General features: G+C 40.3%; 1 protein-coding gene across 1 annotated transcript in view; it reads right to left on the reverse strand.

Annotated features, from left to right (window-relative positions):
- Positions 1-1,204: 1,204 nt before the first annotated feature.
- The window catches only part of LOC135704936 (uncharacterized), a 31,325-nt gene continuing 11,274 nt past the window's right edge, over positions 1,205-21,255 (reverse strand). The window contains exon 4 of the mRNA XM_065226478.1: positions 1,205-1,510. Coding sequence (XP_065082550.1) covers positions 1,205-1,510 — 306 coding nt within the window. The remainder of the gene's footprint in view (positions 1,511-21,255) is intronic.

Here is a 21,255-nt window from a genome sequence, read left to right on the forward strand (position 1 = left end):
CACAACATTATTAAGAAAGAGTTTAACGATTAATTTTCTAATTGCGAAGCCATATTTTATCTCGAAAAATAGTTTTAAAATTCTTAACAACGAGAATCTTGAAAACATAATAAAATTTACTTAGAAAGTACCATGTGTTATTTTCTAGTGGTTTGGGCAAAGACCTTTTCACTTTGATGCTACATGAAAATAAAGTGAAATTCATTTCCAAATCATATACGGGACCCGGCTGTGTTTGTTTTCAAAATCTCGAAAACAAACCCCCGCACACGTTCTACTTCGTTACTTCTAGACTAACATTTGAAAGGGACGGAAGAGCCAAAATGTAAACAAACCATATTTTGGCACATATAGAGAGAACAGTTCACAAACTACTCGATAAACACGAAAAAGTAGAAGAAAATATCACTTCATATCATCAAAAACGTTTCTTCTTACATGGCGTATTTCCAACTTTCAACTCGATGATGCAACAGGTTGTTACGCCTTGCACCAGAACAACGAATTCTATTGTTTTAATATGCCAAACGTATTGATTCTGTAGTATCTAGTCACGCCCGATTCATTTGAAACGCATCCGATTGATATTTCACGTGTAAACAACGAACAAAAAGAAGACCAAAAAAATCTCCGGGCGTAATTCCACTCTCACAAAATTTACGAACGAAGAACCAAGGCGGAACAACAAACAAAAAATCCCGATGGTGTACTTCCACGGCGTATCACCAGTGTTGGCAGTTCAAAGTGTGGAAGATCTGGGGGGTAACAACATGTATGAAATTATCAGAGCGTATGATGTTTTCTTCTCAATTTCACGACAAAGAAAACTTTTTTTGAGTTTTTAGTTATGCATGATGATAGATTACACTATTAACTATATGTCAAGCTTATAAAATCATCCAGAAAATGGAAAGTCGTGAAATAGGATTAATTTTTAGGTCATCAAAATTCGGAAGCGATTTTCTCGATATGGTTTTTTGGAGTTCCGCCCTTTTCAAATGTTAGTCTAGATTTAATCTAGACTAGAACGGAACGAAAGGTCACTTCAACTCTTTTGAATTATTGTGGTGGCCCTGAAAAGGGCCGGTTTTGTTAAGATACGACGAGCCAGCTGGATGTCCTTCGGCATGGTAGTGACGCGCTTGGCGTCGATGGCACACAGATTGGTATCCTCGAACAGACCGACCAGATAGGCTTCGCTACCTTACTGCAGAGCCATAACAGCTGAGCTCTGGAAGCGCAGATCGGTCTTGAAGTCCTGGGCAATTTCACGGACCAGACGTTGGAAAGGCAACTTTCGGATCGGCAGTTCGGTGGATTTCTGATAGCGACGGATCTCACGCAAGGCGACTGTGCCTGGCCGGTAGCGATGGGGCTTCTTTACTCCTCCGGTGGCTGGAGCGCTCTTGCGAGCGGCCTTCGTTACCAACTGCTTGCGAGGAGCCTTTCCTCCAGTGGACTTGCGAGCGGTCTGCTGAGCTGGTTGTGATGTGTATGCAATGAAAGCACACTGTGGAATAAAAATAAAAATCACTTCCATTCTGTTTTATAACATGCGTTTGCTGTGTTCAACCAATCAGAAACGATGAAAGAACAAGAACACAACAACTAACCAAAAGAATTTAACCCTCGAGTAGGTATAAAACAGCCAAAATTTGGAATTTTTGTTCACAAGCCGGTTGCCGTCAACGACCTGAGTTCGGACCACCAACCGGTGCTGACCGAGCTGGGCTACAACGTGGCCCCTGCACCGTGCCAGCGGAAGGACTACCATCGAGTCAACTGGGTCCAGTTTCGACGCGTGGTCGACCGCCACATCGACGACAACCCACCGCTCGACACAGTGGAGGACATCGACCGGGCCCTGGAGGGTCTCCATCAAGCCATATCCGTGGCTGACGAAGAGTGCGTTCGACGAGTTCCTGTGAGGGGTAAGTTTCAAGCAATTGATTCCCACACCAAACTCTTGATTCGGCTCAGAAATGTTCGTAGACGCCAGTTTCAGCGGACTGGGGATCTGCAGCGTAAATACGAAATGGTCGATCTGAATCGGCAGATCGCTTCCAGAATGGTCTCAATCCGGAACGAGAGTTTCGGGCGGCTCGTTCAGAACCTGGACGACCGTTCCAGACCATTCTGGAAGGTTGCCAAGGTGCTGAAGTCTCACCCCAAGCCCATTCCACCACTTAGAGTCAATGACGAACGGCTTATCACCAACGAAGAGAAGGCCAATGCAATTGGGGAGCACATTGCCCAGTCGCATTTGCTTGGCTCTACAATCCCAAGTCCACTCGAGAACCAGGTTGTGCAGTGCGTCCAGACGTTAGATGCCTCCCCTTGTGCCGTCCCTCCAGAAGAACGGATTACAGAGGAACAAATTTGCTCAGCGCTGAAACACAGTACGAACATGAAGGCTCCCGGGTTTGACGGAATATTCAACCTAGAGTTGAAAAATCTCAGCGCGAGGGTGCACTCGCTGCTGGCTGCCATCCTCAACAGATGCTTGGAGCTGCACTACTTTCCAAGCATCTGGAAGGTGGCAAAAATCATCCCGATCCGCAAACCTGGGAAAGACCCTTCACTACCGTCAAGCTACAGACCGATTAGCCTGCTCTCAGCGCTGAGCAAGCTGTTCGAAAAATTGATCCTCAGCCGACTGAACAAGTTTGTGGAGGAACATGACATTCTTCTTCCGGAACAGTTCGGGTTCCGTAAGGGGCATTCCACAAATCATCAGCTAGTACGGGTGATGAATAACATCCGGAGTAACAAAGCTGTATCCAAGTCCACAGCCATGGCCTTGTTAGACGTCGAAAAGGCGTTTGACAATGTCTGGCACGACGGACTTATATACAAGCTTTGTAACTCCAACTTTCCACCATACCTTGTGAAAATCACCCGTAACTATCTCCAGCAAAGGTCGTTCAGGGTGTCGTTGAATAGTTCCCTTTCGGGACAATTTCCGATCCCAGCAGGTGTTCCACAAGGGAGTCTGCTGGGACCACTGCTTTACAGCATCTACACGTCGGACATCCCTCCTCTAGGAGACGGTTGCGTGTTCTTTCTGTTTGCAGATGACACCGCGATAGCCGTCAAGGGTAGGATGCCTCGTGAAATTACGAACAAGCTCCAACGATGCCTTGACACCTTTACTGATTATGCCACCACGTGGAAAACCAAAATCAACGCCTCGAAAACCCAAGCGATCATGTTCCTTCACAGACAATCATTAAAACTTAAACCGTCTCCCTCCTGTACCGTAATAATGGATGGTACAAGGGTCGAGTGGTCCACTGATGTTACTTATCTCGGGATGTTGTTCGATGAGAAGCTCCTGTTCCGCTCGCACATAGAGAAAACCCTAGTTAAGTGCTCCGCCTTGGTTAGGTGTTTGTATCCGCTCATTTGCCGCAGATCCCGCCTCTCAAGGCAAAACAAACTGGCTGTTTACAAACAGATCATAGCCCCCGCGATCTTCTATGCCGCCCCGGTGTGGGAATCGTGCGCTCAGACCCACAGGAACAAAATCCAGGTTGCACAGAATAGAGTGTTGAGGATGATCCTAGATCGTCCATTCGACACAAGAATAGCAGACCTCCATCAAGAGGCAGAAATTCCCAAAGTAGATTCCAAAATTGATGATATGACAACTAAATTTATTCAAAAATGCAATCTTTCTGAACATGCTTTAATAAGCAATTTGTACATAGTAGGTTAAGTGTATATAGTAGAGTAGGTTAGTTTTAAGCTGTAAATAGTAGTATTAAGTAGTTTCTCTTCAAATTCTAAAAACAAAACAAACCAATCCCACCAAGGTGGTCGACCGTGTACTAAGTCTAGGACTAATTCTGTAAAACAAATTTTGAATTTTGCCCATACCTAAAGATGAAGAAAGCAATTAAATCACTTAGTAAAAATTTATATGGTAAATCGTCCAAGTTAAACTAAAATAAAGATCATTTAAACTAACTAAAAATTTTTGTTCACTTTTGTTCCAAACTTCATCGACGTTACAATTGTCATATTAGAAAATGACTGGACGCGGCAAGGGTGGAAAAGGACTTGGCAAAGGAGGAGCCAAGCGTCACCGAAAAGTGTTGCGTGACAACATTCAGGGCATCACTAAACCTGCAATCCGTCGTTTGGCTCGTCGTGGTGGAGTTAAGAGAATTTCCGGTCTCATTTATGAAGAAACCAGAGGAGTGCTGAAGGTATTTCTGGAAAACGTTATTCGTGACGCCGTTACTTACACCGAACATGCGAAGAGGAAGACTGTCACCCCCATGGATGTCGTTTACGCTCTGAAGCGGCAGGGACGTATTCTGTACGGATTCGGGGGTTAATTTAGTATCATCGACTCAGAACCAAAAAATCGGCTTTTTTCAGGGCCACCATATAAATTTAAAAGGTGTTTTAGAATTGACTTTCTTGCCAGAATGTGATAGGTTGAAGTGATGTGATGGAGCGTTCATTCACAACCAATCTGCGGGTGTTAAGCTTAAATCAACGTAGGCCCTGCTGGTTACCGCTACTAATCCAGTACCGACAATATTCTGCATACATTTTGGTGTGGTAGTTCCAGATACGTCGTGCACTTCCGGAATCGAGAGAAGAAATTAATGAAAACGCCTGAGTTGTCCGAACGCGCTTTGGGGAAAGATATCGAGCTTATTCGAGCGTTTTATTTCGATAAGCAGCAGGTGTGCTGAAGGAATTACAGGGAAACGTCATTCGATGAACTGTTACATTCAAGTAATTTTTCCCCGGGATATGACCACAATTTTTAATAGGGCATCACGGCCACCCAAATTTGAGTTAAGTTAGCTTGTTGTAAGTGCAGGAACTCAGCAATGAGAAAATGTCTCATGTTTGTCCAGGATAAACTTACTGAGAAAAGTAAATATTGGACACACATTCATTGGTACTACTCCTACTTAGAGTAAAATAATTTCATTTTCCGGCTGATTTTTGAGATTTTCCACAGGAAACCATGAGCCAATATTACTCATCGCTGGGTTCCTTAACTATTGGCTACTAAAATTTAGGTCGTGCTTATCGCAGGGTTGTCATTGTCAAAACTCAAAATAGTAAACCTATAACACTCTTGTAACTTACAACTTGTACTGTTTATTTTTGATAGAATAAAAGGAAACAACGATTCAGTCCAATGGAAATGGAAAGCTTCATAAAATTTCCAACATAGAAATACAAATTGATTGTGGTACCTAAAAAAGAGTTATTAAGGAATATTCCTAAAATATAATATACACAATTAAGTACAACACATAACAGACGTTTTTTTTTCTTTGTGGTTGTCTTTACAGACGGCTAAGACCATAGTTTGGTCCATCTCGCCTATAACAGACGTTATCCAACGCCAACCCTGCGGTCGTATCTAGTATACAACCCTTCCAACTTTTTGATAAAGGTGGCTTTACTCATTAATTAGTAAATTGTTTTAACAACAATGAGTTTCTGCTAACAGTAGCTAACAGTTACAATTAATTGGCATAATGAATTACTCATTAATTAGTGGTGCCGCTTTTATTGACAATGGGTTCACTTTTACTCATAAATGGCTGTTTGATTCTTACCGTGCACATGACAGTATACGCTACACGCTAACTTGAAAGTACTCATTAATGAGTAAAAAAAAGACCCATTTTGAAGAAAAGTGGCTTAACTCATTAATGATTAAATAATTTTACCCATTAATGAGTATCTGTTACCCATTAATGATTAACAATTACTCATTAATGGATAACAGATACTCATTAATGGGTAAAAAATTTACTCATTTAATGAGTTAAGCCACTTTTCTTCAAAATGGTTCTTTCTCAACCATTAATGGGTACTTTCAAGTTAGCGTGTAGTGTGTGTAAAATTATGTAATAAGTGTAGTGTTCGTGAAATCCTGCCTGGAGAACTCAATATGTGTTTCAATTTACCGAGGGGCCATTGGCTGCTGTTTACTATAGACACAGTGTCTATAGACAACGTTTGTCTTATGCAGCCAAACGAACTGTCAAAAAGTGTAACCAAATGGACTGTCATCCTTTGGTTTGCTTCAAAGGAGCAAGTATTGTGATCTAGTGTTGTTTTGACAAAAAGCAAAATATAAACTTTTCATACAAATAAACATACTTTTTGTCCTAAAATACTCTTTGATATCTATGGCAGTGGCAATTACATCAACAAGATTTTTTTCGGATCCACTACAACAGTGGACGTGAACTGCAGATGTGATCCCTCACTAACACTGGGGCCACCCTGATTCCGTTATGGATTTTTCGCTGTTATGGTTTTCAAATAATATTCGTCGTTACTAGAGTCGGTGTATAATGAGTCACGCCAAGAGAAAAAACTGTTGAACTCGCATCACGGTTTTCGAAACATTCCCATTCTTTTCACTTGGCAACAGAGGACTTCTACAACAACTTCAAATTACTTCTAGCGAGAGAAAAAATATTGCGGCTGTAGTAAATCATTATATCAGTGATTTTGTCAAATTATCTTAACAAAAAATAGTAGAAATTCTCATAACTAATCCTTACCGAGCGTATCCCATAACAATTTAACGCTCACTGCGTTAATTTCTTCGATTATATTTTATATTTTATTGCAATACCTTTCGTGGACCTTTCATAGCATCGTAATGTTTATTTACTTTGCACGATAGGTAGCCGGTTTGACAGTTCAATAGGTAGACTTGGCTTCACTCTTGGCATGACTCATTATACACCGACTCTAGTCGTTACAATTATCGTCGATTTCCTCCAAGATTTTAACATCTAGGTACCCCATTGCGCTGTTTTTAACTGATAACTGTTAACCATCATATCGTGTCTCGCATTTCAGCAAAGCCAGTGTTCACTCGGCTGTCGACAAAAGCAGACCACTCTCGATGTGTGCAACGCGATCGTCTGTTTTCTCGGCAGCAACCATTGTGTGGTCCTCCTCATTGTTCTTCATCAGCAGTTCTTTCGGTCGATGCGTCGTCGACTTTGCAAAGCAACCGTTTCGTGATGAGTGTGTGAGTGCTGACCACGTTTTGCGTCCATTGCTGCAATGGACGCGCTCTGACCCTCGTTGGCGTACAACAATTTGCCATACAATGAAACTACTGGAAGCGGATCCAGTTCTGATGGAGGAGGCTTTTGGATAGCAGAAGATAAAGTGTTTATTGTGTTGTACCTTTTGACTATATATTTAAGATGTATTGTATAGTGACCAAGAATCCTCGGCTCTGTAAAGTTAATTCGGTTGAGCCTTATCAAATAAATTAATAAACAAAAAATTTCAGCAAAGCCAACATCTTCCCTTTGCTCGTGCGCATTCTGATTTCCTCCGCTTTCAACGAGACAATTTGATTCCAGCAGATCGAAATCTTCGAAACCACTCCTCTTGCGCTTCCTGGCGTTCAACTGTGTTACATTTGGATAGAAAGGAACTGCATCCTTAATTTTTCATGTCTTTCCGTTGGTATCGAAGTAGAAGTCACTCAACTAAAGAGCCTGAATTTATAAAGAGACGACATCTTATCCATTTGACAGGTCTTCTGCTCGATTGGAATGATTTTTCCTATGACTTTGACAGACAATCGATTGTTCCAATTTTGACATGTCGCCTCTTTATAAATTTAGGCTCTTTAACTCAACCTGGTCTATACAAGGTGTGGAGATCCAGCCCTCACGTATGCGTTGGTAGAGGGAAAAAGGTAAACATTGCGGGAGAGGATGACCGCGACGTCATAGCAGTCGAAAGAAAATTCTCGATTACTTTTTCAAAGGGACGTATCAGCTTTGGTAAACAGTGCATTTTATCGTTGATTTGGCGTAACTGGCATTTCGCTCACGCATACTAACACTACCATCAGACAAGAGAAGTTTTCCCCTACCTGATAGTGGTATTAGTATACGTGTGCGAGCTACCAGTTACGCCAAATTGACGATAAAATTCATTGTTTACAAAAGCTGATACGTCCCTTCGAAAAAGTAATCGAGAATTTGTGAAAATAATACGAAGTACAGCAAATTCTACACTCATAAAAAAGTGCATATTGTATTTATATGCACGGCACTTAAAATTTGACCAGCTACTTAAGCACATGAAAAGTATGTGTGGCACTTATGAAATCTTGTTGATTCAATCAAGATAGTTTTTATTAGCAGTTCTTTTGAATTTTAATGATAATCTAGTGATTGTGAATACAAACTGCAAATGATTTGTACATGTGAGATTAATGAAGACTATTGCGAGTTTGATAGCAGGGCAGCTCTATAAAAATTGAATTTAATGAATTTCACCACTAATATATAATTAAACCAAAACTACTTTTAAATTGTATAGATTTTTTATATTGTATAGATTGTATATAGGTGTTCGGTAATTATTCGGGTAATTATTCCTGATAATTCCTTCTGGCTTCTCTCGAAGGGTGGACTTTTTAGCGCTCTGATCAGCAACGTTTCCCCAGTCAGAGAACTGCGCAACAGCAATTCCAGCTCACGATGACCAAAGAAAGCTTTCGTTGCGTTCGTGGGAAAGGAATTGTTTTTTTCGTTGGTGGCGTGTTCAGCGGATGGTACGTCAGAGGAAGAACCGGCGCTTACTGCATTAGCATCAGATAAATCTGTTGGTCTGCTATCGGGAACGCCTACACTGTTAGGCTTCGAAAAACTTGATTCGCTCAGAGTAGCTCGATGTTTCCAAAGAATCCTCCGGTTGCTTTGAAACGTTGACGTCGTGGTCTTCACTGCACAGCCACTCTTCCAAGACTACTTCTACCGTTGTGAATTCAATCCCTGTAATAGGTACATAGCATATTTGATGATGAGAACTGCGTATTTGAAAATGAAAATCATATTAATTAATACTAACGATTAACTTCCGCCAGTCGGCAATGCGTTCGAATAACGCGTCTCAGCCACAAAGCTAACCGGATTCTTATACATAGGTCGTCGATGAGTTCGTTTTGAGTTTGTTGGTGGTGTAGTTTAATTCTACAACCAAAAGTACATGTATTTATGAGCATACAAAATAAATCAATTACTAATTACCTGTGAACAGTTCAAGTAACTCAACCGACAGGTTCAATTTCTGCAAAACTATGTGCGAAAACGAACTTTTATCTTGCATTGGTGCCTTTTTTGTTTTATGCTGATCTCGTGTTTTATTTATGTTTTGTTTTTGATTTTTATGCGCATATTGTTTTGTTTTCTATATCAGTGCACTTCAAATTCAATCAATGCATAATGTTACTTAAAAGAACCACACATGATTTTTATAAGTCACACATAAAATGTAAATTTTCTTCTATGCTTACAATCTATGTGTTTTGCGCACATGAAAAATATCAGTCAATTAATTTGAGTGTAGATATGTTTGCATGATGATTGCGCTTGCATGTATGCTTTTGTAAAGTATCCGGGAAATATCAGCAGGCGTTTTGATTTTTTTTATAGTAACTCCTTACTTGGAAACGGGCAAAAACTCACCAGAAGGATACTTTTTCATGGTATACAGTGTGCTAATAAAATAATCAATACATTATCTCAACATTCAGTGGAAAAACATTCATTAATTTAGGCTTCATACAGAAAATCTATAATTCATATTCAATTTCCAATGCAAACGCTGATTGAAACAAACGTTATGACGTAACTACGAGCGTGTTTGAGCGAACGAAAGAAGCAAATTGTGCGAAGCCGACTGAAAGCCGAGTGAAAAACGAACTGCACCAATACGTACAGGCCATCAATTCCACACCTTGTATAGACCAGGTTGGAAGTCACTGGCAAGAAAATGTAACTGAAAAAATTCGCTTCAATTACCAATGACGAAAACATAGTTAATTTTTTGTACTTACGCTACACATCCGATGACATCTTGTAATTGAAAGCTATCTGGAAGGCCACAGAATGCTAGCCAAATCTGTCTGATGGTATCCTTTTTCGGGAAACGGAAGAAACCCACGAAATCTACTTGACATCGCGTGCTATTGCCGCAATTTCAGTGAGCGCAATTCATTTTTACACAGCACTTTTATTTAACAGCTTCTATGCACGAACAAATTGCTTGAACAAATTCAAGTGATGCCAGATTTATTTTTCAAATTAATGTCATTTATCAGGGCCACCAGATTGTATGATTTTACATTGTCGGGTCTATATACAGTGTCTATAACGTTTTCCAGTCTATATACAGTGTCTATACTGTTTACATATTTGTGGAGGATTATAAATGTGTTTTTAAAATTCAATAAAAATAATTTAAAGTTTTTCCAGGGATGGAAATTAACAATTGAATTCATTTAGGGATCGTCCATTAATTATGTCACACTTTTAGGGGGAGGTGTGTTGAGAAAACGTGACATAATTAATGGACCATCATATAAAGAAATTAATCATGTTTGCATATGTTCCATTTGTCCTACAAAATATGCAACGTCCAACAGTTAGCAAACTCCCCCCTCCCTTGTCACAAGTTGTCACAAATTGTGGATATCCCCCTCCCCCTTAAAATGCTACGTCATTTATGTATGGTCCCTTAATTGACATTTCGTTATATGTGTGGTCGTGAGATGATCTATTTGGCTTTTATTTTTATTGTAAAAGCATCGTGATTTATGTTAGCTGGATCAAGCGGAAAGAAAATTCTGTTTCTTTCATCCTCATCAGTTCTTACGCGAGAAGTGAAAGTGACGTCAACAATGTGTTTACATATTATTGATAAGAAGTGAAAAAGAAGCGCGATTTCACATAGACGAGTGCACGGGTGAACTTTTGTTCATCTACTGAAAAAAATTGACACAACAGCGGGGCCCTGTTTACTAAAAATGAACACATGAATAATGCTCGCGTAACATTTGAAAAGGGCCTATCAACTTTTGTAAACAATTTGCTATGTCCTTTTCACGAGAACCGAAGTACGCCCACGCAAACCAAGAGCACTATCGGGAAGGTGAGAATTTACCCAACCTGATGGTGTTGTTAGTTTGCGTGGACGTATTTGGTTCTCGCGAAAAGGGCTTAACATGTTTTGTGTACGAAAGTTGATAGGCCCGTTGCAAATGTTACGCGAGTATTATTCATGTGTTCAATTTTAGTAAACAGGGCCCCGCTGTTGTGTTACTTTTTGTGGAGTGAGTGAACTCAAATCCATCCGTGCACTCGTCTATGCCGAACCTTTGTAGATCGAGGTTCATCTTCGATAGAACCTAAAAGGAAGAGGAGACAATAGGGGGACTTTTATGAACCGAATTTCTGTCAAATGTGAACCAGCGCCTGATTGATCGGGCGATAGAAACGCGAAAATTTTTTAAAACAGGGAATCTATTTTCTTATATTTGGACAGTCGAGTGCGTCACCCATAATGAAATAGGTTTTTGCACGGTCGTTTCCGCGAGAGAAGAAGAACCCGTCACAGACAAAAAGAAGTCAGTTGTCTCCTCTTTATCTTAGGATAGAACGAAGTTGCATCCATTTATAATCCAGTAGACTGACATTGCATGCACGTAGCTGGAATGTTTTCATGTTAAAATGGTGAGATTAAACAATTTTCAGTCGTGCCTTATCAGTATCCAAATATTGTGTGTGGCAGGATAATTTCTCAAAAAGGTATTATGTATACCATCTGTTTTCTGTTTATGGTTGCACGACGGCGCGCTTCGACGGTCACCAAATAAGAATTTAACATAAGCGCGACAATATTGTCGCGCTTATGTTAAATTCTCATTTGGTGACGGTCGAAGCGCGCCGCTCATAAGCGCGATGCATAAGGATTATACACAGGTGCGTAACTTAGATAGTATTTTATGGCAGCGGCTTGAGGAGCGAATCCTGGATAAATAGCCGCCATGTCTTTAACTAATGGGCGCAGTCGTACGGCCATAAACAGAAAACAGATGGTATAACTCCATTTTGAGAAATTATCCTGCCACTCACAATAATAAGAATATCTAAGCGTATATATGTTGACAGTGAAATATAGACTACAGCTTAATTATTACATAAGATACGGCATAAAATGTTATTGAAACCTTTATATTTGACCGAGGTTTGGGTCATATACCGTAGCAGCTAAGTTCCGAAATCTAAATTTATAAAAATGAATATCTGTCTGGCTGTCTGACCCTTATACACTCGGAAGCAGGGTTGCTTCCACTCACTTGCTATAAACAAATGTTTTTCGGAATTATGAAATCATGAAATAGTATAATGCTAATTAGTACTTGTAAGTTACAAGAAGAGGTCATGAAGTATATGTTAGACACATAAAATCTGGCAATATTGCTTTCAGTGCGTCACAATCAGCAATTTTACGACTCGTGAGCGCTCACTCTGAGTCAACGCTCACGAACATAAAATCGCTGATTGTGACGCTCTGAAAGCGGAATTGACAGGTTTTATGAGTCAAACACATACTTTACACCCTCTTCTTGTTACTTACAAGTACAACATATCATTATAACATCTAATGATTGCATTATTCCGAAAATTATTTTTTTATAGCAAGTGAGTGGAAGCAACCCTGCTCGGAAGCTACTGAACCGATTGGCGTGAAAATATGGGCCCATGCATTAATTATGTCACGCTAAATCGAGGAGAAATTTACCCCCGCCCCCCTATCGTGACGTTTTTCCTATACCTAATGCATTGCTTGTCACAAAATATTAGACCCCCTAACAACCCCCCCTAGAGCGTGACATAATATATGCATCAACTCTATGTATGCAGGGATTTTTGGGGCAGGGAAAGGTTCTTATGATGGCTCGAGATCCCTCCCCCCTCTGTAAGTGGGGATCCCATACAAATGACTCCGCATAACTCGAGAAATAATCAAGCAAATGGAACCAAATTTGGAGGAATAGTAAAAATACGCCAGATTTTGCCAGCTGATTATGTATCAATCAACTCCGCAGCCCCGGTATTACAAAATATTGCTCATTACGAGGATATAAATACATGCTGATTAATATTGATGTCTAGGTACAAAAAAATTCACAACAAAACAAATCACAAAATACAATCCAAAAAATAGTTTTGGGAATTATGATGCAAATAATAGAAAATATTTTTTTTGTAACCTACAAGAAGAGGTTGCAAAGTATGTATTTGACACACAAAACCTGTCAATTTCGCTTCCCGATAGTCGCAATCAGCAATTACTCACTAGCTCACTCACTCACTCAGCGATCAGCAAATCGCTGCTTGCGGCTCGTAGAAAGCAAAATTGACTGGTTTTATGAATCAAACACATACTTCGCAACGTTCTTTTTGTATTTTACTAGTATAACATATATACAAGGAATTATTAGAAATGAGCTCAACTTTTTGGTTCAGCTCTTGTACTATCATCGGTCCCAAGCTAATCGATGCACCCCTCGAAACATAGGAAATTCCATGAAACGCTCATTGTATCTGTCAAACATTCATAGCGAATCAAAACAAACATAGTGTAGTACTAGAATTTCTACTAGAATTGGGAACGTTAATTGATTTGCTTGGGACCAATAGTCAAGTAGTGAGTCAATTTAAAATCGTTAGTTTCCACCGGTTGGTTGTACTGCTCTAAGCTAGTATCCCAGATTTTACTTTCTGAGGTACTAGATTAAATAAGTACAACAGTACTGCTTTGTATGTCAAATTTCTCACAAATGATTAATGTGGGATCAGGAAAACCTAAAACTTATAACGTCAGCCTACACGTAAACTTGAAAGTGTCCATTAATCTTTTTACCTATTTAAGCCATTATTGAGTAACTGTTACCCATTAAATATCAATCATGGGTAACAGTAAAGCATAAAATGGGTAAAAATTCCCCAATAATTAGCTAAAACTACTTTTCTTCTGAATTGGGGGAAACTTTACTCATTAATGGGTACTTTCAAGTTATCGTGTAGAAGAAGATCACCATTGTTGAACTTTTTTGCTTTCATGTATTTTTTACACCCTCTCAAACAAAACGCCCAATTAGAAACTCTCTGTCATCCCTTACCACAGTTAGGTGATGCTCATTTAACAACTTTGCATGTCATGCTTGAACAACTTCCGAGTATATTTTTATCATCCCCTTCTTGCGTTCGCAGTTAATGAAGCCTTTGATGGCAATTTTGTTTAAAAAAAAACAAACTTTCCATGCGCTGATTAGTTTTCAGCTCGTCTATTTTTTTCTCTTCCTTCTGTACCCGCCATATAATTAGAATAAAATTTCATTTTTATACGTTGTCTCCTCTTAATGACACATTCAAACCCCTTTCGAATGGTAAACAAGAACTCTCTCAGCATAGCATCCGTGCTTCAGAACCTTTTTGGCATTAGCGGCGAGACGGTTCAGGCGTTTGTTGAAATTTTCTCATTGCATCTTTTCTAATGATAAAAAAAAAACTCGAAAATAAGAAGCAGCTCGTATATGCGCTATTAAGTATGTTTATGAGCAATTTTCGTTCCACGCTTGGAAATCCCTCTGGCCTTTCCAACCCGACGACCCGACGACGCATTCCTTTGGATTCCTTCGGTTGCAGTTCGAAAAGTTCACTTGTAGTTCTGAGTCTCGTCTCCTGCTAACAAGTATAGATTTCAGTTGTTTTTTGCAAAGGGAGGATTTTTTTTACTCCCAGCGAAAGCTCTCTTCTCGATGGGCTGCCAACATCGTTCGCATTTATTCTACAAATAGGGTAGACTAGTACGTATTAGTCATGGCTATACCCAGAAAGCACCGATAGAATCATAAATTACATAGGATTAAGTCAACAACAAAATTAGTTCATTGCATTATAAACCAAGTTTCAAGATTAAAACTTTGATGCTATAAAATTGCAATACTATTTAAGCTGAATTTGTTGTGATAAAATAAATCGTATATGACGTGAAATCAAATAGTTTATGAAGTAAGTGAATTGAGGGTAGGCGTCAGTTGCAGTTGGGCGTAGTAGCCAAATAGTACATCTACCCTACGCTATCGTGACGAGAGCTCTGGCGTGGCACACGAGTCGAAGTAAACTTTTGGGTTTTTAGTTGTAAAAGTTTAATTAACAAAAAACTGCAGGATGTGCTCACGCGTGTTGGAGAAGGACAAACACTTTCCTGCTCGGTTCGTATGTGTATGTTTGGAGAACGCTCTTGTTGGCCCAGGGTATTTTTGATAATTAAAAATGTTCACAATCTGGGTTCGCTTTTCGATGTTAGTAAAAACCAATCCTCTGGCACGATCATAAGTTCTTGAAGCCATCGTTGGTAATAGTGGTGGTGTTGTTGTTGTCAACATGAGTTTACGCTACCTTTCTACGCTAGCATCGTCATTGTTTACCTATCCATTTCACACATCCAAATATGACCAATCTTAAGACATCGCAATGCTCACAAAACAAATTTATCATACATCAAAAGTATGGTTGAATTTATTACATTCTCTGCATATGTGACACACAATAAATTTAATCGCAATGGACTGCAGCGTACAAGCTAGTGAATGTATATTTTTGTATGAAACCTTCACGAGATGATTTTCTAGACACAATGCATTTGGGGAAACAAGTTTTGTTAAAAAAAAATAAGTTAATGTAAAGACTACAAAATTATTCAAAATATTTCGGTGACAACATTAAAAAATCTGTTCATGTCGCGAAACATTCCGAATACTGCATACTTTTCATGTAAATCTGTAATCGAATCTTACATTATCCGGTTGGGTGTAGAGCATTCATCTTTGCTTGTAGGTTTTTGAAGGCCCGTGAATATGACACTCTTTATTCTTGAATTTCCGCCATACGATGGTCAAAATTCGCATTCAAATCCTGGCAATCATCACGAAAACACCACGGTTTAGACATCAAATAATCGTATAATTGAACCAAAGAACAAAAAAAAATCAGCTTCAAGCATAATGTTTATGGATGATATTTGTGCCACTGGAGTGGTAAAACACTCCGTTTAGTGCATTTGAGCACGAAACACTAATTAAAGTGTTCAACATAGTCGTTGACAGAAATTGCGAGCATTCTTCCATAACTGGATGTCTTGAATGATTTCATACTAATTATAGCATGGGTGTCAAATTTAAAATCACTCGAGTGTCCCTGAACATATAGTCGATATTCAAAAGTATGCATGTTGGAAATGTATGAACTATCAAAAAAGTATAATTAGATATCAGAATCTACTATTAAAAAATAAACAAAAAAATTACCTCTGCTTTACGAGCTCAGAAAACCATCACTTTTGGTTGATTATTATTCAACTAGAAACGCAAGCAACTTTGTAGCATAAATTTATCCAAGCCACATCCTGCAATCACCGGCAGGCAGGCAGGAAGGCGCGAGATTTCCATCTTGCAGTAAAGCCCAGCCCGCATCATCGCAAACGTGACTTTTGAATAATCAAAACAACCCGCGCAACTATCCAAGTGTCATAAAAGTAGCAGCTAGTTCAGTTGGATGGCGAAAGAAAAGTGGGCTGTCGGTGGAACAATAGATTGCGAATAAAACTTCCCGTTAATCAGCGGAGCGGAAGCGAACTACCAAGCCGGAAAGTTTCCACGCGTGTTTCGTTTTTTGAATGACTTTTTCTCACCCGCCTACCGCCGCCGCCGCCGCCGCCCGTCATGTCATTCTAGGAGAAGCCCGGTTGCCTGTTTCACACATCATAAAGCCGTTTTTGTGCGCTTTTTACCAGTAGAATTAGCTGTTCCTGTCTATTGTAGGGCAAAGAAAGGAAGCAGAACTGGTGTTTGTTTTTACAGCCGAAATTTCTTCAGAAACAAACCAACAATTGTTTCCTGCGGGAAGTTCTCCGGGCCGTATAATAGCTATGGCCTATGGCTGCTGTTTGTTTGCATGTTTTCTTTGTAGGAGGAAATGGTGTATAAAATGAGCCGCGCCTTCGTGATATTTGATATCCTTGGTATGATATTCAAATACATTTTTTTTCACCATCAAATATCAATTTGAAATTGGTTTAAGAAGCAACTTCTTTTTTTTTATCAATTTAAAAGAAATCAATGGAGGCTTGAAAAGTAGCAAACGGTGATTACGCTTCCGCCTATCGCTGATCCCACAAATCTCTGCTCGTGTGACGTGTGGCATAAGCACAGTTTGTTACCTTTTACCCCTTCTAACTGCTGTTCAAATACAGACCTACTGTTGATTCAAAGTTGCAAATTGAGCATAATTTGCTGGAATTCGTACCGGCATCTGTTGTTTCCTACTTTACTTCACTGGATCTGCTTCTTCACGACGCATCTAGCTGAATATGACTTTCGGATTATCCCATATGATGCATTCAAGCTGTGCTACACCGTTCGCTGCTGAAAATGTTTTCGCTATGTCTGACTAAACTTCGCCGACACCAAAGAACAGAAGGGGAAGTGCAAACAAATCGGTGAATCAAAAAGTGGTTCGATTTTCTGCTTAACAAGCAATGTGTTGTGGTAGCATTCCACACGGGCTTTCTATGTGCACTCACACTATCATAGCATGCTGCCTATCTTAACCGCTAGGTGCGCTAGTGTTAGCAAATGACAAGTGGATCCATTTTCTGATCCGAAGTTCCACTTCTGTGCCAACACTCTGATAGCTTGTCAACCAGTTCTTGCTGCAGAATTGGGTTTGATATAGTCTCCAAATGCTCTTAGATGCTCGCAGAAATTTTAAACTTCAAGTCCAAAACTCACAAGCGTTCCCAAACTATCCGCCTTGTTGATATCATGTTATTGTCGATTTGTTCTGGCCGTCCATACCTCGGTCCATACAACTGCTGCAGTGTTGACAAAATCTGAAGCACTGTTGACGTTTTTTTAATCTAGTTCGTTCATTTATAAGGCTCAATCGCGTTAGCTTTACGGAGCCGATAATTCATTGTTCTTTATTTGTAACAAAATGTACTTAATTCTATGTCTAGTAGGAGTTGGGCCGAATACTCGCGGCTTACTCGAGGTTAGAGGGGTCCATTTTCGAAGGATAGGAGAAGAGGATGAGCTTGGGGGATGTTGACGGTTGGCGCACGAAGAAGCTTATTGTAACCTTGGCAGTAGGGACGTTATTACCTCTAAATAGACCAAAAAATGATTTAATCCGCGTACTCCAAGACAAACGCAGTTGCTCTTTTCGGTACCCATATTCACACAAAGAGCAACTGGGCGTATACTAAAAGAGTAACTTGCAATTTGTCTTCTTCTTTGCACTTTGAGGAGTAAAACGGAACGTTGAACTTCGTAATCAAAGAATGGAAATGTGACCAGAGGTAAAATTATTTCTGGGTTCTGGGACATTCTGGAATTCAGGTAGGCAGATAGATAGTGAATTGCAATTAATTATGACAGATCCAGAATGGGCGTTTTGAAAAAAAAAAATCGATTTTTCCGAATCGCTTAGAATCGATTCGGAAACATCGATATTTTTTGAAGTAGGACTACGTCTTTGATTTCTATATGGGGGTACACTTTGTGAATACCGAAAATGGAACATGTAACAAATGAAGAAAGATTTTGAACGTTAGTAACTAAGCTGCCCCTGGTCCAATTTCAATAATTTTATCACCAATCGATCAGAAATATGACTACGCATCGATAACAATGCTTCCGAATGTTGATTCTCAACAAGAAACTATTGAAAAATTGGTAAATGTCAAGCATTGTCCAAAAGCGTCGAATTAACTAACAAATCCACCAATTACCTACATGCATATGCTGCTTCCCCAGCACAGTCGTCAGAGAGTAGTAAGTAGACGAAACAAGTCGAAGTTGCATTCGCCTCCGAACCTCGGGCGCGTGCGAATAGGGAGGATGGAATTGCGTAATTTTTGCACACTCATCGCCATATTCAAAACCAAACGCAAATTCTTTGAGATAACCACCATCCGTCGTCTGGCTCGCCGTGGCGGTGTCTGATGTATCTCCGGTCTGATTTACGAGGTGTGCTGAAGGTGTTCCTGAAAAATGAGATCTGTGATGCTGTCACATACACTAAACACGCCAAGCGTAAGCGGCCATGGATGTCATCTACGTTTTGAAGTGACAGAGACGCACTCTGTTTTGGAGGTTAAATCATCACCAACTTTGGCAACAAAACGGCTCTTTTCAGGGCCACCAAGCTTATTACAGTAAAGAATAGGAATAGAATTCATCTGCCTGTTCGTCCATATTCAGAACCAAAGACCACACAAAATGCTCATGTAATCAAACTAGAAGCAGAGGTACAAATTATTTTGATCAACTTTGAATCGCCACGGCCGGATATTTTCGATGGAAGAAGCAACAATCTAGCATCTAATTTGACGAAGACGGCAGGAAACAACATTTGTGAAGCCGAGTTATTTACGAAAGAGAGTGTCGATGAAGAGAATCGATCAATGTAGATAGGACCTATTGAAAAGTGACGCGAGATTTGTTTTCCGTACTGAACTCCAATGCTACCGACGCCAGGGAGGCAGCTCCCACACCTGAACCCTACCAATCAACCCATCAACTCAACCGGGGACCAACGGCTTTACTTCCCGAAGGTAGGCGTGATCAGTGATGTTATGCCTTAGAACATGCTGGTGGCGCCGACTGAGATTGGACCCAGACCTGCTGGGGTGAGAGGTAATCACGCTAACCACCGGCGCCGATATCTTTCAAGGTGATATCACGGCGAATGAGATCGACCCAAATTTGAGTTTAGTTATCTCAGAAATAAGAAATAAAGTGCAAGAACTCAGCGATGAGTAAATTTGCCTCATGTTTTCCCAAGTTTTTCCAGGATTTTCCAGGGAAATATTCCCGAATTTGAGAAAAGTAAAGATTGGATTCACTCAGTCTATTGGTACTACACCGAGACTGAATAAAATATTCGTCAGTTTCCTCATTTTCTGGCAGATTTTTTAGGGTTTCCACTTATAGAGATGAACTAGCCAACGGCTAAAAATCTCTCTAATTAAGCTTAAAAAAAGGAAACCATGAGACAAATTTACTCATCGCTGAGTTCCTGCACTTTTGGCGATTATGAGTGAACTAAACTCAAATTTGGGTCGTTCTCATTCGCCGTGTACGCAAAAGGAAAAGAGCCAGTGTCGCTACTTGATAGCAAACTACTCATAATGGGAGGAGTCTTTGTAGCTTTTATACCACTTGGTTGCACACAGGCATGGAAAATCATTTGCATTCATCTCGTGCATTCATTTACATTCATTTGCCTCTTACTTTTTTCTTTAACAGCATTCCGCAAAATGATGTATAGAACTTTTGTAGGTTTTGTTATAAGCTACAACTTTTATTGACAAGTTAAATCCGTATCTCATATGCATGACGAAGCAGAGCGAACAGAAGCCACTACTGTTTTTCAGTGAATGTATTTTACATTCACTGAAAAACAGTAACAAGTTCTGCCCGCTCTAGTTCGTGATGCATAAGAAATACAGATTTGAGTTATGACCATAATTTGTAGTTAATAACAAAATCTACAAAAGCTCTATACATCATTTTGTGGAATGCTGTTGATGAAAAAAGTTAGTTCATCTCTCAGGTCATCCTCTGCTTGATCGTCAAGCAGTTCAGTTCGGTGTTAGGTCGCTCTCTCGAGTTGTTTGAAAAGTTCATTGCGATAGTGTTCGCGCTCTCTCTTTCGCGGTTTGTCGGGAGTGTGTGTGTGTTCCTCGTAATGGGGAAGCATCGGTCGCGAAGCCCGGCGAAGGTCCAGGACCCCGGTGAAGGAAGCTCTGGTGTGCCTACCTCGAACAGGTTCGTTGTTCTTCCCGTGGATGGGAATATCCAGCCAGCTGTGTTGGAAAAATGCAGCAAGAAGAGGAAGAAGAATCGAGGCCAGTCCGATGGCACGATTGGTCGAGACGATGCCTCTGCGACGAACGGAGATTTCGGTGACGCTGCCGATAAAGAAAATGCTGCCGACATGAGCGCGGTAAGAGTGAAGCTACCTCCGCTGGTAGTGAAAAATGCCCATCTATACGAGCTCATCGCGGATCTGGCATCGCTGGGCGTCAAAGCAGAATTCAAATTGGGCAGAGTCGGCACCAAGGTGGTGCTCCGTACCAAAGCGGAGTATGATTTGGTCATCGCCCACCTGAGGACTTCCAAGGTGGAATTCTTCACCCACGACATCCCCGGTGAAAAACCGTTCAAGGTCGTAATCAGGGGCCTACCAAATTTCAACCCGAAGTTTATCGAACATGAAATCAGGAACCGGTACAAGCTGGCCCCAAGTGCCGTGTATCGAATGATAAGAAGAGACAAGAATGTGAAGGCGTATCCGGATAGCCTTTTCC

Source organism: Ochlerotatus camptorhynchus, unplaced genomic scaffold (genome assembly GCF_037179485.1).
Source record: "Ochlerotatus camptorhynchus isolate MF236.1 unplaced genomic scaffold, CSIRO-AGI_Acam_v1.1 ptg000251l, whole genome shotgun sequence".
Classification (NCBI taxonomy): domain Eukaryota; kingdom Metazoa; phylum Arthropoda; class Insecta; order Diptera; family Culicidae; genus Ochlerotatus; species Ochlerotatus camptorhynchus.